Here is a 22,917-nt window from a genome sequence, read left to right on the forward strand (position 1 = left end):
GTATTGGAAGAAATATATTTTGCAGGACTCATATTCGAATACAAGTGGAAAACAAAGCAAAAGGCGTAAATTGAAAGCGTAAAGCAGAAATGCGCAAATGAGAGAAACGGAGAAGCCCACCTTCACGCAACAACCTGGGTCGAACACCACCGTGGGAGGGGCCAGGCCCAGCCACCAGCCCACCTAGCAAAGGCGGTGGCCAGGCGAGCCAGCCAGGGTGCGGCCGCACCCTGGGTGCGCCCGCACCCCAGGCAGCACGGCCTGGGCCTAGTCTCCTACGGCAGTTGCATGCCGCCATGCTGAGGCGGTTTTGGCCAGTTTCTAGAAATACCAGCGCCGAGACCGACCACTTAGCAGTATAAGTAGAGGGGTAGTCTCACCTTTCAACACACACACCATTTGAAGCTACACACCTCACCTCTCTACTTGTACTCTTTTAGTTTTTAGTAGTAGTCTTGTGAGCTAGCAAGAGCTATCAAGGAGGGCTTGGCTCCCTGAAGAAGAGAGGAATCTTGGTATGAACACTATAAAGAGTTCTTCCATAGTCATGCCTTTTTATCTTCAATATAGTAGTGCATATGAACTAGAGTATAGTTGTCTTGTTATAATCATGATATATGAATTAGCATATAGTCTATGTGTTATGATCTTAACATGTTCAACTTTATGCTTAACCAGTCATATGACTTGTATGAGTAGAAGTAGAGCTAGGTTGAGGTGGTGGTTCGTCGTTCCTTCGGGTTTGCCCATGTCCTATGCTCATCGATAAGTAGGGTCAGAGTTCCGGGGATATGGATAGTTTCTTTGTACACACGTATGGTGCATGGGAACCTTTGGACATCACGGTGCCCCCTGGTTGAGGGGTAGGCGGCAGGTGGTGACAGCCCTGTCTGTCCCTTGTAATCCCACACGTTCGGGTACTATGTAGGAGCTTTAAAGTCTCTCGCGCTTGCTGGCAAACCAGTGCTCGGAGATCTCCCCGTCCATTTTATGCTTAGTTCTAACTCTAATCATATAGCTTGTATGATCATTAATTGTTCTTTGCACGGCTATATTTGACCATGCCGGCTCCACGTAGGAACATTATTTTATTCTTTGTTTTCCTTTAATCCTTGAGGTTGGCTCAAATGGGTGTCCACTATCCTTGAAATACCGTTTTTACCTCTATCATGAACTATTGGTTTACTATGCAAGTATGTAATCTAGTTCATATCCATGCTAGACTCTTTATACCTTGTCCTCCTTTGAAAAAAAATACAAATAACGATACCCTGAATACTTTCGGGTGAAATGCTACAACGATAGATCCGTGCGCTTGCGGATATTTTCTGTAATCGTTAAGAACTATCGTAGTTGGTGTTTCTTGGCAGCGTCGCTAAGGTTAACTCAATCTTAGTGATGGTGTTAAGAAATATCAACCAGTATTTCTGGCGCCGTTGCCGATGATGGACTTGAAACCTCAACACTTAGTGATTGCGCTAAGAAATACCAACGTAGGCCTGACCATAAGGGCATGGTTGCTTAGAGCGAAACCCAACCGCCAAAGGAGAGAACAAGGAAAAACTCCGGCCAAAGACAGGGAGGGATCATGACAAACCGGGACGCCAAACTTGCGCTGGACTTCAGCTTCCACCACTTCCCTGGCCAGAAGTTTAAGCCAGGAAGCGCCATGGAAGGAGATGCTCATCCATGGTGGGTGCCAACGGGGCGGGTGGAGATCGCCGCCGAATCCACCTAACGAGCACCTTCACCAGATCGTTCACAAGGTGGTAAAAGCGGTGATCGAAGAGCCTCCAACTTCTAGTTAAACTCCGCCTTACCGTAAATTTATTCCATCCTCTGCCAGTGTAGATGACCGTGCGTCTGTATGTAACAAATACGTAGAAGGTGCTACGTGCCCTGACATTTGCAAGTTTTTTTTTAAAGAATTGTATCATTTTAGAAAAAAAAATGTTTTCATATGTTTCTGTGAGAATGAACCAGGTGCTTATTAAGGATAAGATAAAGCATGCAGTGAGTAGGTGACTGGTCTCTGTCTTGACTGACCTATGCTAAATAAAGTACAATTCTTGCTAGTCACTTTACCCTGAAGGAGCCATGGAGAAAATAATACTTTCCATTATACTACTTGTCACTTGCAAATATCTCCCCACTTGCGCATGCACAACACTCACTCCATTGAGAATTGAGATGGCAGGTGGCTCAGGTGGCGCGACGACCGAGCAGCTCATCTTCAGAGCTCAGAAGTCAACCAACCATCTCAAGGCACTGCTAGCCAAGCTGCTACCGCCGGCGGCGGGAGGAGGCTATGGCGCCGGGGCAGAGTGCTCTGGCAGCGACGTGGACGCCCTCCTGTCGGACATCTCCGATTCACTGTCTCAAGCGATTACGTCTCTGCGGATCCCCACAGTTGGGCAGCCAGCGGCTGCCAGCACCGCCGCCAGGAGGAGCCCAGCCGGTGCCGGCGGCAGGAGATCAGCAGCGACAAGGAGAACTTCTCGACGGGCCAGGTGCCTGTCCATCGCCTACCATCAGTTTTTGTGCTAATTGACTGTAGTGTTACACCAAGCTAGTAGAAGAGAACATTCTATTTCGTTGGTGTTGGTTCCATGTAGTTCCAGAACTATAGTTTGTGAATTCATCATCAGTCACCTCTCTGGTATTCTTGAGTCTTGACCTCTTCATGATCCAGGATGGATGGTGCGTCCCGAATGATAGTGTTACAGAATGGAGTTCATGATTCGTACACATGGAGGAAGTACGGGCAGAAGGAAATTCTGGGCGCCAGATTTCCAAGGTATATCTCGGATTCTTGTCACGGGCATCTTACTATTACTAAACTACTGACTTTTTTTTAGTTTTATGTTAATCTCATCAGTCGCCGAGTTAATTAAGAAAAGATATAACTTCTAGAATTTCTCATGGAAATTAAAACAGGGTATTTAGCCATTCAATGGAGTATCCCGTCATTAATGAATTCTGTACACTCTAATCATTAATATTAGTAGTAAATAGATTTAGCTGGTTACTTCTAATGACCGAGCTGTGTCGTTATTGGAAAAATAAGATCTCATTAGTCACCAAAATTTCTATCTAAACTATCCACATATGAAACTTTGTTCGGCTGGCTGAAAAAAAGACGGCTGCTAGGGCTGCTGATGCTGATTGTTGTGAGAGAAAAACATTGTTCCATGACTGAAAACTAGTGCTGATAAGTTCAAGCGAACAGGCTTACTAAAATAAGCACTAAGTTTACATTTAAATCAACAAAAATCTCTAGCATGCCAAAGCCAATAAATATGCTTAATATTAGGTAAGAGTACTTACTGTACAATTATGCCCTATGTTCTGCAATTAGCACATACTCCGTGGTACAAGCAATAAAAAATTGTCAAATATAAGAGATTCCAGGGACAGAAACTAGTTTTGTATTAAAATTCATATGATGGTTGTTGCAGGAGTTATTATAAATGTGGCCGCAGGCCCGGCTGCCCTGCGAAGAAGCAGGTGCAGCAATGCGACGCCGACCCGTCCAAGCTGGAGATCACCTACTTTGAGGCACACACGTGCGATGATCGACCACCGTCGTCGTCCCATTCTGTTCCAGATCCGACGACCGGCTCGGACGCTCTGCTCGTACCAGCCACGGCCGTTCCATTGCCATCAGCTCAGTGCTACGGCGGCCGACCGTCGTCGCCGTTGCACCAAGTGCCATACGCGACAACGATCGGCTCGTCCAACGTACTGACGACCACCGGTCGTCTTCTGCCGGTTGCTGCCGTTCCAGGCGCTCTGCCTAGTGCAAGCTATGACCCAGTTCCGGATGTCACGGACAGCACGCCGTCGTTGGAGCAAGAGCAAGCCCATGATCTGCTTCACATACCTTCGCCGGCTTGTTCACAGTCAGAGCTGCTGCCCGTGGAGGTTGCCAAGCTGGATTGCGACTTTGCTGTACCCGAGATTTAAATCATCGTTCTTGATGTTAAAGAGTGTGGTCGACCCTTTCACGGTAGCAGATACATACAACCAGGGCCGGTCCTGAGTAATTTTGGACCTAGAACGAACCTAGAATTTTGGACCTTTCTATACAAATATGATAATATTACTAGTACTATCTATTGATAGTATATATACACATATACAAAATCTTATTAATAGGCAGTTAACTAAATACAAAAGCAAAATTTATATGAAATAATTTGTATACATTTTAAATTACCTCAAAAAAATTTCTAACATTTCTCGATACGAAGTCATTGATTTTGGTGTCAATATCAATCCCATCCACAACAACTATCGCCAATATGCATCAGGATCTCATGAAGTGCTTGTATTACTCTTTAAAAAATTTATGAAGAGCCGCTATCTGTGATTCTACCAAATCATCTATTTGCTTTTTCTTCTTTCTTTTTTCATTGCGAGAAGCATTTTTTCTTGATGACATGGTCCTACTAATATTTAGATAAACAATTATTAACTGTGATTATTAACTAAATTTTGATCTAGAATGAAGCTAAAATTTTGAACCTTTTTATATGAACATGATAATACTACTAATACTACCCATTGGTACTATATACACACATATACAAATGTTAGTAATAAGTAGTTAATTGAATGCAAAAACAATATTCATATGAAATAATTTATATATACATATTAAATTACCTTAAAATTTTCATACTCCCTCAACCTCTCATTGACATGCCTCCCATCTCTAAACCCATCATTCTCCAATGAACTCTTGGATTTGTTAGAATTAAAAAGCTTACAATAGAAGCAAAATGCTCTGTCCAAGTGTTTGAAATAAACTAACCATTTTCTATCATATACCTCTTTCTTGCTCGTTTTTCTAGAGTAATAGGCATAAGGAAAATGTCTATCATTGGCATCCTAAGGGAATTCAAGATTCTCTTCTCTTATTGGCCCCTTCTCAACTAATGTATCTCTTGCTTTGTTAAAAAATTTAGAGAAACATTTAGTAACTACAATTTAATAAAATATGGATCACGTGAGAAACAATTAGTCAATTAGTAACTAAATTTCAGATTCCATACCTGACGCCTAACAGGGAATTAGGGATTTAGATGATCAGGAATCAGGATTCAGGGATCACGTCACGTGAGGGCCCTTGCTGCCAGATGCCGCCTGGCGCCTGCCTCTGCCTGTTCGCTTCGCCTCTCTACTCTGGTACTGGAACGCCGCCGCCCGCCAGGCCCCTCACGCTCCCACACCGCAAGCGCAGAAGGAAAGCGGAAGGTCGCATGTTGCGTCGCGACTCGTGCGGAGCGGTGCTGCCGGCGTGATCACGGTCACAGGAAACAGGGAGTCGGAGGATCTCGTCATCTCCTATTGCTACTAGTGTATATGTATACATACCTGGGGCTGGGGCCCATCACTTTCGGGGCTGGGGGCCCATCACTTTCCTGCCCCCCCCCCCCCCCCCCCCCCCCCCCCCCCCCGGGCCGGGCCTGCATACAACAACATCGATATTCTTGTTTTATGTACAGCTATTATTGCAATGAAATTAGAGCAGTGGTTTCTTGTACAATATATGAATCAGAATTCACTAGGGAGAGCACAGTATGTACGTAGTTAAGTTGCCTTTGCTTTCAGGATATCGGTAGTTGTTTCAGAACCGCAAACCTGGAAAAGGAAAACTCAGAGCAGAGGATCTAAGGCTCAGAGCTTTTTTTTTCTTTTCCTTTTTTTTTTTTTTGGCTAGTTTGATAGAGACACCGTGACCATATTATTCTGGTGGGAAAGCGAGAAATTTTCGCAAGTCCGTCCTACTCAGAGAACTGGTTGGAGAAAGAATTCGTCTTTTTTCCCCCTTTAAGCTATCTCCAATAATAACACCTATAATATAAGATCCATTCATTATTTGGGTAGCGCTACAGGCAAAAGGTTCAATACTTATTTTACATCTTCTCCAACAACAAGACTTAAAAGAGAATCATTTGTGTAAATGGGTTTTCAGGAGAGAGGATGTCCATATTTCAGTTGTGCCTCTCAGACAACCCAAAATAGATCTCCCGCATAGGTACTCTGTTGAGACTTATTTTCGGTCTCTTGCTACCCATTTTGAGTTTAGGTGTCTATATGGGTTCCTTGTTGAAAACAGTCTTAGAGGCATGTGCTCCCCCACCCCAAATATGTTCATGTACTTGAAAGGAGCTTATTTTCCATTTCTCAAAAAAAAAAAAGTCCATGCTACAAAGTTTTCTTCTGACTTCCACGTATGCTTATTTGATTGTTGAGCTTGATTGAAAATATTCTCTGATTTGTTTGGAAATGTTACCAATCTAGTATATGTATCAGGAAACTTGTGCAGAGCGCCTAATTTGTTTGGGCTTGCTTAGCTTATAAGTAGTATTTTTTCAGCCAACGAACAGATTCTATTCTTGTATGTATACTCTATTGCCGAATTCAGCCGATCTTATAGGGAGATAAGAATGGGTTTTAGCTACGTCCACTCTAGTATGTATGTCTGCCGTGTCTTACGGCCTGTTCGTGTGATCGTGTTTGGTTTATAAGCCATGGCTTATCAGCTAACGAACAGTTTTTTTTTCACATCAAGTTAGTCAATAGTACTTTCTATCATGGCTTATAAGTTAATTAAGCTCAAACGAACAGGACATTAGTGGTTGTAAAACAGTAAGGAAATATATCACTTTCTTGAACGAGACTTTTCCTTTCTTCACCCCGAATGATCTCTTGTAAAAAATAGATTTACTCCCCATCCTAATGATATTTATAGAAAATATACTGCTCGAACAAAAGAAGCAGAAAGAGCGGGCGCAGCAGCTAATCGATCACGATATGCTCTGGGACGTGCTAGCAAGCACCGGTCAAGACAGATACGACGACTAGGATCTCATCGACCGAGCCGGTGCTCCAGGCTTGCACGAGCATCACTGCAGACTCAAGAACAGCAGACCGACCGCAAGAACAGAAGAGCAGTGCGGCCAAAAATTCGACGAAAATCAAACCAAATCAAAAGGATTAGCCCCAAACTTTGCACAGATGTAATTCAATCTAGCACAAACCTATTCCCAAAAATCATTGTCTAGGATTGACCTAAACTCCGAGAAATCGAGATCAACCCAAGAACGAAAAAGGAAGAAAAAGGTGAACGAAAATCACAGCTTAAATTAAGGAATCTCATAAGGCACAAGGAGGATTTGGGCTCCATTCCCACTCTAAATCACAAAAATTATACCACGAATTTTTCAGATCATGTGACCTCTCTCCGGAACACTAGAGGAAGAAACCCTATAGAGAAAGTGGGGAAATGACAGTGGGAGAGAGGTGAGTGTGATGGGGGCACCCTCGTCCTATTTATCAGGGCTATTATATAATTCTAGTTTTGCCTCTAGATATTATTGAGCCAAACCACTGACCTGATGGCGTAATGGTCCAACTCTTTTTAAGTCGATTGGACGGCACCGCTTCCTTCATGAATTTCCTTCGCCTTGACGCAGCCTCCGTGATTCCACCACGTGCCGCCCCGTTTCTCCTTGGAACCTTCACCCGAGTTTTGAGGACAAACCCGCGAAACCGCCACCCGGTGGTTTTGAGGCTCAACCCACCAAACCGCCGCGAGTAGTGTACTCCATACGCGTCCCCCGCACACTCGACGCGTGTCACTACAATCCTCGACCAGTCGGCCATCGAGTCTTTCAGAGCGCCCGCTCGACTCGCTCGACCGCCGTCGTGACTCGGTCAACACGCTCACTTCTCCATGTACACTTGCGCTTGTCGATATCCCCAGATGTCAGCCACCGCGGCTAGTCACCCGGCTTCCTGATCCCTCAGTCCAAGCCTCACGTTTGTCTTTCACCGCTCCCAGTCCATCAGCACGGCACGACATGGCCCTACTTGACCTTCACCTTGCCGTCGACCACCCCCTCCGAGCTCCACACATGCGCACCACAAGCCAAGAGACATGTCGCACAACCTAACTCACGCCACGGTTAGTTCACAAACTCAACCCAGGACGTGAATCACGTTGACAATCACTCATCACACATCGAACCACAAGGGCACATATCAACCTTGTGTTCGCAATCTCTTCCTTGATGGGTGCATTATCAACACCAACACACGAACAGTCGAGCAAAGAAAAAAGAAAAAGAAGAAGAAGAAGAAAAGGGAACTCACCCAAATGACCAAAAGCCAATGAAAAGCCAAAACATGGTTATTTGAAATGAGCAAAACTTGCAAAAACTTGGTCCCCAAAAACATGGGCAACGGCTCGACGCAACCAAGTAAAACACAGCTAGCCCTCAAGAAGATGCAACGGGCTCAACACCACTAGCAAAAGCAACTCAAATGCAACTTTCTCTGAACAAATGCAATCTCTCTCAAATGCATGCACTCAACATTTGGTGGATTTAGAGTGAAAAGCTCTCTCCCTTCATGTGTGGAATGATTCTCCCCCTTGTTGACACATGCACTTATCAAGCCTGAAAAACTGACACTCCCCTCAAAATATGCTATAAATACAAGGGATGTAGAAATGCAGAAGCTTCAGGAGTATAGCAATTAGATTGAAAAGATGCTCTAATTGGTGCTGTAACGTGCAGTCTTCACACTTGCACGCCGTGCTAATCAGAAGCTTTCATTTCGGTTTTTTGGACCTTACAAGATCCTGGTGCGTGTCGGTGCAGTAGCTTATAAGCTGGATCTTTCTCCTTCTTCATCCATACACCCCGTATTCCATGTATCCCAGCTGAAGGCCTCTCATGGTAAGTTGCCGGTGATTGGTGTTCTCCCAGATGATCTTGCCCAGTTTCAGGTGGCCCAGCAGATACTTGATCACCGCTGGACTATGGAAGATTCACCAGTGGAGGAGGTACTCGTACAGTGGTCCCAAATGCCACCGTCACTGGCGGGAGACGCTGGAATCCTTGAAGCAGCGTTTTCCAAGAGCGCCGGCATGGGTCATGCCGGCTTCAAGGGAGGGATTGTCAGCACCGCTACATCTGCTGCTCTGAATGGTTCCCCTAAAGATGGCGAGGCACCAGGAAAGAACCCAAGTGGGCCTCTAGGAGAGCAGGCCAGGCCGATCCGAGCACGTCACCCCAACAAGTTCACTGGCTCTGAGTGGGAGGCATAGGTAGTATTAAAGTCCCTTTGGCACGACTCATCCAAAACGGCTTCACCGGTGAAGCCAAAGCCGATGAAGCCAGAAAAACTAGCTTTTCCCGACTTCTAGTTCATTTTAACCCCGGCTTACAAAACAGCTTTACGCTACAGTGTCTCGATTTGCGCAAAATAGATGAAGTTGAAACCGGCATAAGCCGTGCCAAAGAGGCCCTAAGTCCCAGCCGAGAGAGAGAAAGGCAGGAAACAAATGTAACAGAATTCCCCTTATTTTTCTAAGCACTCCTCAGTAATATTAAGTACTTATCGTTATTCGCTCTTGTTCTTCGTTTCTGTTCTTCGATTCTGTTCTTCAATTCTTTCGATTCGTTCTTCCTCTTTAGCAAGGCATCCCCCAGCTCACAACACCCTGTTCGGAGCCCCATACGACTGGCGCCACGCTCCTCCGGTTCCGGGACAGCGCTCTCAGGTCAGGTCTACTCGCTCTACTTCCAGCAGCTCAGGGCGCTGGTCGAGGCAACGAGCAAGAAACACCACGGGCAGAAGGCCATCATCTTGGCGCACAGCTACAGTGGAATGGTCGCGCTCGAGTTCGTCCGGAACGCTCCGCTGTCGTGGCGGCGCAGGTACATCAAGCACCTCGTCCTGGTGGTGCCGACGCTGTCGGTTGGCTTCCTGCAGCAGGCGACGGCCCTCGCGACCGGGCCGGGATAGATGATCTACGTCCCGGCCGCCGACGGCACCCTGAGGACGCTGTGGAGGAGCCTCGAGACCGCCATCGCCGACATGCCGTCCCCGGAGGTGTTCGGGCACGACGAGCCCATCGTGGTCACCAAGCAGAGGAACTACTCCGCGTACGACATGGAAGACTTCCTCGCCGCCGTGGAGCCTTTCAGAAGGCGGATGGTCCCGAAGATGCAATACCACCAGGCACCCATGGTGCCCATGACGTGCATCAACGGAGTGGGCAACAGGACGCCGCGGCAGCTAGTCTTCTGGGAGAGTGACTTTGACGCGTCGCCGGAGCTTGTGTACGGTGACGGTGATGGCTTCGTCAATTTGGTCAGCATCCTGGCGTTCGACAGGGAGATGCGTGGGCAGCCAGGGCAGAACAAGCAGTTCAAGTCCGTCAAGATTGTAAAGCAGGTTATGCAGGAATTTCTTGAAGCAAATCGCTAGCCCTCGATCTCACCCGACTTTTGTTACGTCGCAACTCGGATTTTGTACCAACATGAATCGGGCGCGGTTAGTCTCTTTGTGGTGAAATCATTCTACTCTTGGTGAAGATTTCCAACACAGTTGTTTTCAAAAAACGGCAAGCCCAGTTCATGGTCGCCCGTACCCTTTCTTTTTGTAATTGAGACCAAAATCAAGTTCAATAATTTGTAGCTATGAAGATAATGTGCATATAAGAATGCATTCTTTTCTTATAAAAAACAATATCATTCGTACTTAGCCAGATAGACCAACAAACAACACTCTCCCACCTAAACTTGGAAGCGTGTTTTCCTATCTATCCCTTGCAACTAGTTCCCAAATAAATGAGCCACACTATGTGGTGGTCTTAAACCAAAAGCAACTTGAATAGTACAAATGCAACTTTTGCACTAGTTCATTCCACTTAGTTAATTTGTTCCCGACCAAAGCTCTATGGAACGATATATTTAAAGGTGCACTCCAAAAGACTTGACAAAGGGTTACATGTTTCTTCCTGGCAATTTGTTTCGCTGAAATTTGGTTTATGCTGAAATACGGGGAAAGGAAAATATTGTTTGTTCACTGAAAAGTACTGCTGAAGTAGTACTGCAGAACAGAGCGAATATCATACAAAGATGGAAATTGTTGTTTCAATGTGTAGTCGCCTAACCAGTTATGTTCCCAAAATCGTGTAGAAGTACCAATATGAAGAACAAGATCTTTTATCTTCATAAGGCCAGACCAAAAATGAGAATATCCTGGTTTCCAACACGCTTCACTAATAGTTTTGTCTTTCAAGTACTTCATAAGTTCTTGTCAGACACTATCCTCATTTATAAGTTTGAACAACCACTTGCTTAACAAACATTCAGGGTCTGTTTGGAACGCATGAATTTCGCAGGAATCACGCAGGAATTTCACAGGAATCAGTTTAATTTCACAGGAAGAAAGCAGAAACAAGGAAAAATTCTCGCGTTCCAAACAGGCCCTCATTTTGTAATTCAAGGTTTAGAATTCCAAGACCCCCACACATAAAGTCCCCTATTTGGCTAACATATATTTCTTCTTGTGGTTATGATCTTGCCAGAAAAATCTTGATCTAAAATAATCTAACCTATTTACAATGTCCTTAGGCACTTCAAAGTCGGTAAACTACTCAAAACTGAATTTATTAGAACAACGCGTCCCCCATAAGAAAAAACTTTTGCTTTCTAGCTGCTTAAGTTTTTTTCCGAATATATCCACAATGAGTTTTTTATTTGTGAGTCTTCTGTGATTCCTAGGGATACCCAGGTATCTAAAACGATAATTTCCCATACCACAACCGAAGATCCATGAATATTGGTCCTCATATTCCTTAGCATCCCCATAAAGAGAAAATCTGACTTTTAGGGAAATTAATTTTCAAGCTTGATAACTATTCAAAAGCATATAAATATAAAAGAGTTTTCATATATTTTTTGCTTGCTGAGTATCATGTTCCAGGAATCCAAACAACACAGATTATTACTATTCATAATGTAGATTTTCTTAATTACTATCTATTATCCAGATTCTTATTGTCTATAATAAGGGCTAGTCACCTCACCAGTGCCATCTTATTTTCGAAAGCATCAAACTCTTATTTTTCTAAAACAACCAAAATCTGATGAATCCATCCTTTTCTGGGTTGAGTGAGCAAAAGTATTAGTACTATTATCTGATGAATCTAAGCAGTAGTAGCTTCTAATCCTTAAATACCAAAGTTAGAGATAGATTGATAGCTACTCCTGCCACCGAAAACTGCACTCAGAAAGACAGATTTATGCAGTGTAGCTTTCCTTGAACCACGGCTCAAGAACATTATTTCCAGGTATTCTTATTATTAGGAGCGACTGGATACCATTATCATCATCGGCACATGGCAATCACTTCTTCACCGGTTGCTCGGGTGCCTTGTCTGCCGGCGCTTCAGCTGCCACCGGTGGAGATCCAGCAGCACTGGCGCTCACGGAAGCCTTCTCATCACTGCCATTAGTCTTCTTCTCGGCCGGTCCAGCTGCCTGCTTACCATCCTTCTTGTCGTCCTTGTTGCCATCTTTCTTCTCCTCCTCCTTGGCTGGCGGTGGAGGCGGCACCATGTGTGTTGGTGGCTTCTCCTTGAGTTTCACGAGCACCTGGCGCATGCGGGAGAGGTCGGTGGCCTTGCCGGGCTTGGGACCCTGCACCACCACGATGCCCGGCTTCCGCTCCTGCTCCTTCCTCTTGCCCCTCTTCTCCAGCCCCGGGATCTCGTGCGGCACCAGCTCCGCGATCGCCTTCCAGTACTGCCGGTCTGCCTCCTTGTGGAACCTCTCTTGGTTTGCCAGGGACAGCTGTTGGTTTGGTTGGTAGGACAACAGAGGCATCAACAAGGATCAAATTGCATCATTTGGCATCAGTTCTGTGTGCAATGCATGCATACCTTCTCCCTGTCTCTGTTCTGCGTTCGGTTCGTCTCGCAGTTGAGCCTGCGCTTATCAAGGAAGGACTTCTTGAACTCCTCTGCTTCTGCGATGATCTCGTTGCGCCGCTCCCTCTCCTTCCGTTCCTTTTCCTCCAGCATCAATGCATTCTGGCTGCAAATCAAGCCATCCATTCGCAGTTTGCAATCTTGTGGTCAGAACTCAGAAATCATCCAGATCGCGCTTGACATAGAAGTGGAAATTTGCATGCACTGGCACCAGAAGCGATCAGGTATTCAGATCAGGGAACTTGTGACAGCAAAACGAGTCACTCACCGGCGCCACTCTCGGCGGAGGATGCCCTCCTCCCTCATGGCCTCCGGCGGCGGCAGGACGGCCCCATCGTCGGCCGCTCCACTGAACAGGTCCTCATCGAGTCCGCCACCCGCACCGCCGATGCCCCCTACCACGTGCGCCGCGCCATCCATCACGTCCTGGGCGCCCATGACATGTTCCACGCCGTTCGTGCCGCTGTCGGCGTACCCGTAAGCGGGGCCGCCGTTGGAGTACGGGTACGGCGGCATGCCGAAGCCGCCGTCCACCCCGCCGTCTCCCGCGGCGCCGCCCAGATCGTCCTCCGAGACGGCGGTGCCGAAGGACGAGTAGGACGCGGCGAAGCGGTGGCCGCGGTGCAAGCCGAGGCCCTGCTGATGCTCGCCGCCGCCGCCGCCGTCCTCGGCTGCGGGTCCGTCGACGGCGGGGTCGAAGGGGGCCGGCGGTAGCGCGTCGTCATCGCCTAAGACGGCCGTGATGGAGTCGAAGGAGGACGACATGGTCGCTCGTCGTGGTATCTTGGCTTGCGAGGTTTTGGATCCGACACAAATGGAGTGGAGGTGGAGGTGGTCGGAAGCAGGGGCTCCCAAGTGTTTCTGTGTCTGACCGTTATTTTCTCGCGCCCGTAGGCCGCAGGCGGCGGGAAACGTTCTGCCCTCTCTTTGCCTTGCCCTCTTCTCTCTTTGCCCGTAGGCCGCAGGATGTCCGCAATGGCAATTTGCAAATAGCTGGCTAGATTAAACCTGCAATGGGTTCGGTTCGGTTCGACCCATTCCTAAATACGCTCCGCTCCTCAAATCTATCAGCGGTTCGAAGCGGATCAACCCTCAAGGAAAGAGGTGCGATCAGGTTCTAGAACCATCGACCCTGGGGTCGACTCGATCCTATCGGTGCTTCATGCCTCCCCATCGCTCCCTCCGTCCGGCCATTCCAGCTCGCCGCCACCGGTCGGCAGATCCTGCTCGTCACGACCAGGAGCAGGCGAGCAGCCTTCCCCTTCAATCTACGTTCGTTTTGGTCCTTTCTCAACTTTCTGAAGCCATGTCTCTACTTGCTTGAGCCCCGTCACGTCGTGGCCACGAACCCACCATGGCCGGTTACGATAGGAAGCTACAACACAGTGCCTAGAATTTTAAGGGCCCTAGCGATCTTGTCACAACGGTTCCTCTTAATTATGTATAAAATCTTATAACATATAGGCGCTAATTTTACTTGCAAAACAAAAACAAATTCAATAATATATTTTTAATTTAACATGTCTGATAATTATTGAGGAACAATATAGATTAAGCAATATATTTGTAGCTGTATAATAATTATCGAGGAACAATGTAGATTAAAAAAAGCAATATATTCGTTTTCTTTTCTCACCCATGACAAATGTTTCTTAGGTAACATTCTAAAATTCTAACACCTAAATTAGAAGAAAAATATGACTATATAGGTACAAAGTAGTAGAAGTCTGAAATACTATACAAATAATTAATTTGGATTAAAAAGAAAAAAGAAAAAAATACCTTGGGTCTAAACAACATATCGGTGATCGCAATTCATAAGAAGCCAAGAACCAAGATGTCGTCGTCGTAGAGCCCTACCTGGTCGCCGTCCTCATGCGCTGTGTTCGTGTCTCCGATAGTCTAGCTCTTCGCGGTGGCGTGGCTCGCCAGCTCCGTGTGTGTAAGGCGCACGTCGCGAACTCACGATCAGAGTGTGCTATGTGCAGCGTGACTCCTCGCCTCCTCTCTACCCGAGGGCCGTGGGGAAAGAAAACTAGCAAAGAAATACCGATGTTGTCTTTTGAGGTCGCCTGACCAGTTCTATATCTCTCTTATCATTAGTTTGCTAATGCCTAAAGAACTATAGGACCGGGGGTCTATATACCTAGGCTTGGGCCCCTCCTCCACTTGGGCCCCCGGCCGTCGCACCTCGTGCCCTACCCCTAGGGTCGGCACTGCTACAACAGAAAGCTACGATAGGGCAACACCGAGCCGCCGCCATCGCCAACGACAGCGCCGAGGAGGTGCGCGACGACCTCGGCAACAGGTGGGGCGGCGCCTTCACCTTGCTCCCGGCTGACGACGGGTGGGTCACCGCGCTCAGCGACCATGGCGTCGTGCTCAGCGCCACCAAGGCCGTGGGCCATGGCCATGTTCCAGTCGCTCGTCGTCGCGAAAGGCGCCGTCGTCAGGGACAACACCGAGGTCATCGGCATCGAAAAGGTGCCTGAGCCTGACGGCGGCGTACCACGGAGCCAAGTGCATCGTTACGGTGGGCGCGTGGGTGGCCAAGCTGCTCCGCTCCGTCTCCGTCTTCGGTGGCGTGGACCTCCCCGTCAGGCCGCTACACACGCTCCACCTGTACTGGCGCGTAAAGCCTGTTGACACCAGGGTGTCACACACTGAAAAGACCACAAGCGCATAATTATCAGAGTAGCTTTTCACCTACGAGTAATCCTGGGTATCGAATCCACACGGAACAAGGAGTGATCGAATTCTAGAACTAATGGCCTCGTTTGGTTTACCTTATAATCCGCACTATCCAGCTTATTTTTTTTAGTCGGAACAGTGTTTTTCTCTCACAATAATTCAACAAGAACAGTGTTTTTCAACCAATTCAGCCAAGTTTCAGCAAGCCGAATTGATTTCTATAGATTTTTGGGAGGAAAGGAGTGGATTACTATGGATTATTCAGTAACTATTACTTGAACGAGAGATGATAAATAACAGCTGTTTACTTCGGGGGACAGCCCGCCTACCAACCAGGAGGGTTAACTAGACCAGGTTTGCCACGAGCTCTACGATTTAATAACTAAACCTATCGTGGTGGAATACAGAGGATGGACAGAGCTGTCACCACCTGCCACCACCTACCACAATCTATCCGGAGACTTAGCCACAAACACAGATAAGGCATAGCCTAAGCACCACGCTTAATCTATGCGCTTACTACTCTAATCTGAATCTCGATGAAATAAGACTAGAGCACTCTAACCAAGCGATGAAACCAGTAAACAACATAAATGTAACAAAAGAGTAAATTACACGGGGAATACAATAACTATCACCCTGGTCGCTTGATCGTATCAGCCATGCTTATTAGCCATGATACAGTATTTTTCTCTCACAACAAAATAGTATCAGTCAGCTTATAAGCCACAAAAACGATCAAGCGAGCAGGTCCATATAGGTGGGTGCAAATTGCCCCAACATCTTTGAATTTGCTTAATCTAGCACAGAAACTTTCGATGTACGAACCAAAAACCACAACCTGTACGTAGGTATCATCGGTGGACGCTGATCAGCTCGTATCTTTGGTGCATGTACGCTTAGATTGCCTTCAGGTCAGCCTGGCTCAGCAGTTAAACGTCAGCTCGAGTCGGCTCGCTCGGCATCATGACTTGTGGTTGGCTCGCTTGGACTCAAAGCCCGACTTTACATAGCACTTTGTAACGGAGAAGCCCATGATCTCCTCAAAACGAGGAGCACGATCCTATACACAGCTCGATCGACGGCACACGACGGAACCGACGACGTCAAGATCAACACGAAGTAGAGCACGTTGTCGCCGAAACGAGGCAGCGCTGCGGCGATTCAACGCAGGTGGCGGCGAGCAATGGAGCCTTGTCGCCGAGATACCGGGGCTGCTCCACCGCAATACGGTCAGTTCTCATCTGTTATTTACCATGGAACACATCTATGCTAGGTGCTAATTTTGATTTTTCGTTCATGTGCACTGTAGTATTTGTGGACTGATGCAGAGTATATTATTAATTGCAGGTGATCATGACGATCACTTCAGTGTTGAGATACATCATTCAGGATTTTTTTGTGGACTTGGCAACAAAAGGATATATGTGGACAACAAGATAGATTGGTTTGATTTTTGCAACAGTGATACATGGTCCCTCTTGTATGTCTAGGAATTTTTGGAGATTCTTAAAATGCAGGAACGCTGCATTTGCAAGAGTTTATTGGTATGAGCCAGAAAAGACGGTGGCTGATGGACTGAGAACTTTGAGGTGTGATGCTGATATCATTGCAATGATAAATGAGAGTGCTACTTGCAAGAACATCTTGATGTACGTCGACCATTCAAATTTCCTTGAAACACAGCAAAATTTTCTTGAAAGGAAGAATAGGGGTGTTGCACAGGTTGCTCATGTAGAAACTAGTAGCCAAGAGAGGAAGTCTACTTTTGTTGAGGGGACTAGCACAAGTTACCAAGAAGGCATTGAGATAGAAGATGGTGCTGAGAGGGAAGTAGGTGCAGATTGTGATGCCGATTCTAATTTTGTTGACAATGACTACGAGTTTGACATTGATGACGATGACTTATTTGCTCAAAATGTGGATGACATGTTAATTAGTGAAGAGGATAACACTAAAGGGAAGGACTTGTGCATTCAAGAAGAGTTAGAGGAAGACAATGGCGAAGATGTTGTGGGGAGTACAGATCTCAATTTGCCTCAGTGGGAGAAGAACATGGAGCAATTGAAGAAGGATAGTCCAGAAGCCTTTGCTTGGGTTGAAGAACTAACACCCGATACATGGGTAAGGACGTTCTTCAGTGATTTTTCAAAATGTGACTTGCTATCAAACAACAATTGTGAGGTTTTTAACAAGTAAGTTACCTCTAAATCATATGTCATTACGTGCTGCACCTTCTTTTCCTCATAACTTGCAGAGATATTTTTTCCATATCCCCTTAGGTATATATTAGATGCTAGGGAGATGCCTGTACTCTCAATGCTTGAGAAAATAAGATGCCAAATCATGAATAGGATCTATACAAAGCAGCAGGAAGCTAGAGATATGTGGACAGGCACTATATGTCCCAAGGTGAAGAAGAAGCTTGATAGACATATAGAGGTTGCAGCATCTTGTATGGTATATCCTGTAGGAGGAGGGATTTTTTCGGTCAGTGACAAATATGGGTCCAACATAGTGGACATAAATGTGAGGTCGTGTGATTGTAGGAAGTGGTAGCTAACAGGGATACCATGCTGCCATGCCATTGCATGTTTCAGGCATGATGAAATCAGTCCAGAAACAATGGTGCATGAATGCTATTCGATTGAAACATATATGCAGTCATATGGTTATAACATATGGCCTGTGAGAGACAAAATTCATTGGGAGAAAATGAATGGGCTTGATGTCTAGCCACCTATATATGACAAGAAGGTAGGGAGACCAGCAAAGAATAGAAAGAAAAATCTAATAGAATTAGAAGGTGGCACCAAACTTAGCAAACATGGAGTGACAATGCACTGCAGTGCTTGTGGGTCAGCTACACACAACAAGAGAACTTGCCAAAAATATGCAGATCAGAGGGACATGCCTAATCCAGAAGAAGAATTGGAAGAGTATGACGACCCAAGCATACTGGAGGTACATGAGGTTTAATCTTTCTTTCGAACAAGATTTTTTTTGTATGGTAATTAGAATGTTGATGCCTTTATTTTTCAGGACATTATGCCACCTAGACTAAATCAAGCGGTGGATCCAAGTGAAACCGCTAATACTATGGTGTTCAATCTATTACATAAGGTATACTAATCTTCTTTTTTATGACATTACTATGGTGCTTAATTGAAAGGTATACTTAGTTTTTTCTTTAATGAGTAGGACAACCTCACACAATCAACAATGCAGCCACGGGGTCCATTACGAGAAGAAAATATGTTTATAGCTATGCAAAGGGATAACTTATCTCCACCAAGGGTTACTACAGCAATGAACATAGGTAGAGGTCGAGCTACAAGTACAAGATCAAGAAAAAAGGCAAAGACTACAATAGATGGAGCACATACTGCAGAACGTAGTGGAACAACAAGGGGAAGATGAAGGGGAGAGCGTGCTGGTAGAACAAGAGGCAGAGAAGGAACAAGGGGAGGAAGAGGGGTGCGTCGCAATGATAAGGATGCAAGAGGTTTCGAATTTTTGTTCTTCGGAAACAGAGAGCAGTCACATGTTGCACCTGAAGAACTGAACACTACTCAATCTGCTCCGGAAGAGAACATGGCTCAAGATGAGCCACTTCCAGGAGACTTAAATCTTCACCTGTGATAGCTACTTGAGTAATCACATGTTTATCCTTAGTTGTTAATTTCAGTTAAAAATTATATTACATCATTTGAACACTGTAATGCACATTTCAGATTTGAGTCAAAAATTCCCTCAGTAAGACAAAGTAGTGCATTTCAAACTTTCAGTATAGTTGAGTTTTGCATAACTTGTTGAAATTAATGAAGTAGTCTGAAATATCAACATCCCTCTCGCTTCTTGTACTGAATCGCTTGATAGACAAAAGCTATGCTGCATCTTCTTTGACTTGCTTCTCCCTCTCTCTCAAGGTTGCAAAGAATCATGGAAATCTTTGCTACAACTTGCTTTACTAGACACGTAGGGAAGAAAGCAGACCTACAGCTGCTTGCAAGGCTGAGGCATTGGGGAAGAAAGCTACAGATGGATCTCCATGCCTCGTGCGGGTCAACGATGACGACGTCGACGAGCTCGTCCCCATCGCACGAGCCGTGTACGTCCCAGCTGCGAGCTGCTATATGCACGAGCCGTGTACGTCCAACCTGCGAGAGTTGCGAGCTGCTGTATGCACGAGCCGTGTAGCTGCGAGCTGCACAAGCCGTATACGTGACAATACGAGTCCGATGATAGCATAAACTGACAAGCACGCGAGAGATTGGTTTTTGGACCGTCTATGCACAAAGATGACAAGTTCTTGTTCCTGACAGAGCAAATAAAAAGTTGTTGGGGGTAATTTGCACCCACGCGTATAGTTCTTGTACTCCAGATGCAATTTACTTGTAACAAAACTTAATGCAAGAATAGGAACAGAATTACCATAGAAGAGCCGCGGAGCTACAAGAAGAAGAGGTGACAAGCCCGGCTCCTCCTCTAACTTCTCCTTGCCTTCTCACTCTTACTACTCTAGAGAATAGCTATCCTACACTAAACTACTCTCTTGAAAGCTCTTTCTTCACTTGTGTGCCTTACAAATGAGCTCACGACCCCCTGTTTATAGTAGAACTGAGGTAGGGGGTACTTATAGGCAGCTGGCAAGGCGGTGGAGGAAACTTGGGCACCGGACGGACTCAAGGGGGCTCCGGTCGGCCCTTGATTCCACCGCCTATGCATCGTAGGGTGCCGGATGGCTCCCAAAGGCGGTTACAACAGCAGCACGTGCCAAGTTTTGCATGGGAAGTCGGTGCTTAAGTCGGTTGAAGGGCTCCCTTTGTATGACAGTGGGCCCTTTGATCCAGGAGAAGCAAATCCTGGCCACTGAGTGAACCGACGTTGAATTAATGCTCCACAGCGCTCTAGGCCACCCTCCCACGGATCAGTCACGTGGCAGGGCACCAGGTGGGGTCGGGCGGCGCCACCTTGGCACCAAGCGGCGGCTCCCTGTGGCCTTGCCTCTCCTGGCCACGTGGATGGCTTCTAGAAGGCTTGGTTTTGCTCCTTATTGACTGTTTTGTCCCTGCAAGCACAATTCTCCAAGTACATGTGGAACCAAGTGAAATTCAAACATAAAATGTTGTTTCTTGGTTGATTTTATTCATTTCATGGATAATTGTTGATGGCAAAAGAGGGTGTGAAGAGCCGTCAAGAAAGCCCGGCTACAACAGAAAGCTACGATAGGGCAACGACTCACGGTCAAGGGGATCAATCGTAGGAGCTGATAAGGTTCGACCCTCGGAGAACCGTGGATCTGAAAGGTCCTAATGGCTAGAGGGAGGTGAATAGCGTATTAAAAATTCTACAACAACACTTAAACAAAGCGGTTAGATAATTATGAGGCAAAGTGAATGTTGCGCTAGCCTACTAAAAATGCAAGCCACCTAACCATAATTCTAGTTGCTTTAGTCTCTAAATCACACTCAAGGCTAAGTCAATACCACTAAATTAATGAGCTCTCAAAGACTAACTAAAGAGCCTCACTTACCACTAGATAAGACACAAGCTAGCTCTCAAAACTAGTTACACCAAAGAGCTTAGCTACACTAGGAAGGTAAATACTAGAGTGGTAGAGATGATTATACTGCCGTATAGAGGAGTGAGCCAATCACAAGATGAAGCCAATCAATCACAATAGAATCCCGATGACAAGAGATGACACAATGATTTTTCACCAAGGTTCACTTGCTTGCCGGCAAGCTAGTCCCTTTTGTGACGATACACTTACTTGGAGGTTCACACGCTAATTGGCATCACACACCAAACCCACAATAGGGTGCCGCACAACCAACACAAGATGAGGATCACACAAGTCACGAGCAATCCACTAGAGTACCTTTTGGCTCTCCACCGGAGAAAGGTCAAGAACTCCTCACAATCACCACGATCGGAGCCGGAGACAATCACCTTCCTCCACTCGACGATCCTCACTGCACCAAACCATCTAGGTGGCGGTAACTACCAAGAGAGAAAAGTGAATCCCACAGCGAAACGCAATCATGATGGATCAAGCAATGCACTTGGATTCACTCCTAATCTCATAAAATGATGAATCAATGATGGAGATGAGTGGGAGAGCTTTGGCTAAGCCCACAAGGTGGCTATGTCAACACAAATGGCCAAGAGAGTGAGCTTGAGTCGGCCAAGGGGCTTAAAAAGAGACCCCTCGAAATAGAGCCGTTGGCTCTCTGTTTGGGCAGAAATCGACACGGCCGGACGCGTCGGTCAATGTGACTGGACGCACCACCTTCAACGTCCGGTCGCTGATCTGCTACCACGCGTCCACGTGATTCAACAAGTGTCGTTCATCCCCAATGGCTAGTTAGCCATGCGCCACGTGTTAAGTTGAGATCGGACGCACCATCCAGAGGACCGGATGTGCTGATCCACGTCAGAACACACGCATGCACGCCAAGGCCACACCATGACTGGACATGCCGATCCCTGTGGACACCCAGCGTCAGGTCATTTCCAGCAAGCATCTAGAGGCGATTTTTTGTGATCGAACACGTCAGATCGTTGATGACCACATGCGCCCCTGCGTCCGATCGTCTCTGGCCAAGCGCACTCGCATACGTCAGCGTATGTCACCTGTGACCAAACGCAGGCCCTGCGTGTCCGGTCACAATCACTGTGCAACGTCCGGTCGTTAGCCAGACAGAGCCCGAGCGCGCCAACTCCACTATAATTGACCGGACGCTCCACCACCGAGTCCAGTCGCTTCGTGACCAGTGTCCAGTTAGAGGAAAACAGCTCCTCCACTTCACCAACTTCTCCACCCTTATCTCAAATGTGCCAACCACCAAGTGTTTCATCTTATGCACGTGTGTTAGCATATTTTCACAAACATTTTTAAGGGTGTTAGCACTCACTATAATCTAAATGCATATGCAATGAGTTAGAACATCTAGTGGCACTTTGATAACCGTATTTCGGTACGAGTTTCACCCCTCTTAATAGTACGACTATCTATCCTAAATGTGATCACACCCACTAGGTGTCTTGATCACCAAAACAAAATTGCCCTATGGAATTCACCTTTGCCTTGAGCCTATTTTATTTTTCTCTTTCTTCTTTTCCAAGCCCGAGCACTTGATCATCACCATGGACTCCACCATCACCATGATCTTCTCCATTTGCTCTATCACTTGGAATGCGCTACCTATCTCATAATCACTGTGATATACTAGGTTAGCACTTAGGGTTTTATCAATTCACCAAAACTAAACTAGAGCTTTCAGGATCGTTCAGGTTAGAGCAGCGAACAGAGCGGTTCGATACTCGATGCTCATTAGACGCAGATGGAGCGCACCGATCCGTGCCGTTTGCAATATGAAGCTAGATGAGGCATAAAATAATGAAAAATGAACACTTAGTTGAGA

General features: G+C 46.3%; 3 protein-coding genes and 1 pseudogene across 3 annotated transcripts; 3 read left to right on the plus strand and 1 right to left on the minus strand.

Moving 5' to 3' along the window:
• Positions 1–2,145: 2,145 nt before the first annotated feature.
• LOC136545840 (transcription factor WRKY45-2-like) lies at positions 2,146–4,070 on the plus strand. The gene is made up of 3 exons (XM_066537817.1): positions 2,146–2,510; positions 2,693–2,797; positions 3,459–4,070. Exons 1-3 carry the CDS (start codon positions 2,191–2,193, stop codon positions 3,964–3,966), a joined length of 933 nt encoding a protein of 310 aa, XP_066393914.1. The 5' UTR covers positions 2,146–2,190; the 3' UTR covers positions 3,967–4,070.
• Positions 4,071–8,941: 4,871 nt separating this feature from the next.
• LOC136543804 (lecithin-cholesterol acyltransferase-like 1) lies at positions 8,942–10,287 on the plus strand (annotated as a pseudogene).
• A 1,664-nt stretch (positions 10,288–11,951) lies between these two features.
• LOC136545841 (clathrin light chain 3-like) lies at positions 11,952–13,714 on the minus strand. Its single transcript, XM_066537818.1, has 3 exons — positions 13,065–13,714; positions 12,749–12,902; positions 11,952–12,659 (listed from the first exon to the last, which is right to left on the minus strand). Exons 1-3 carry the CDS (start codon positions 13,559–13,561, stop codon positions 12,213–12,215), a joined length of 1,098 nt encoding a protein of 365 aa, XP_066393915.1. The 5' UTR covers positions 13,562–13,714; the 3' UTR covers positions 11,952–12,212.
• A 3,170-nt stretch (positions 13,715–16,884) lies between these two features.
• Positions 16,885–18,879, plus strand: LOC136545842 (uncharacterized). The gene is made up of 4 exons (XM_066537819.1): positions 16,885–17,682; positions 17,770–18,451; positions 18,530–18,610; positions 18,689–18,879. Exons 1-2 carry the CDS (start codon positions 16,973–16,975, stop codon positions 18,044–18,046), a joined length of 987 nt encoding a protein of 328 aa, XP_066393916.1. The 5' UTR covers positions 16,885–16,972; the 3' UTR covers positions 18,047–18,451; positions 18,530–18,610; positions 18,689–18,879.
• Positions 18,880–22,917: the final 4,038 nt, after the last annotated feature.

Source organism: Miscanthus floridulus, chromosome 3 (assembly GCF_019320115.1).
Source record: "Miscanthus floridulus cultivar M001 chromosome 3, ASM1932011v1, whole genome shotgun sequence".
Lineage (NCBI taxonomy): Eukaryota > Viridiplantae > Streptophyta > Magnoliopsida > Poales > Poaceae > Miscanthus > Miscanthus floridulus.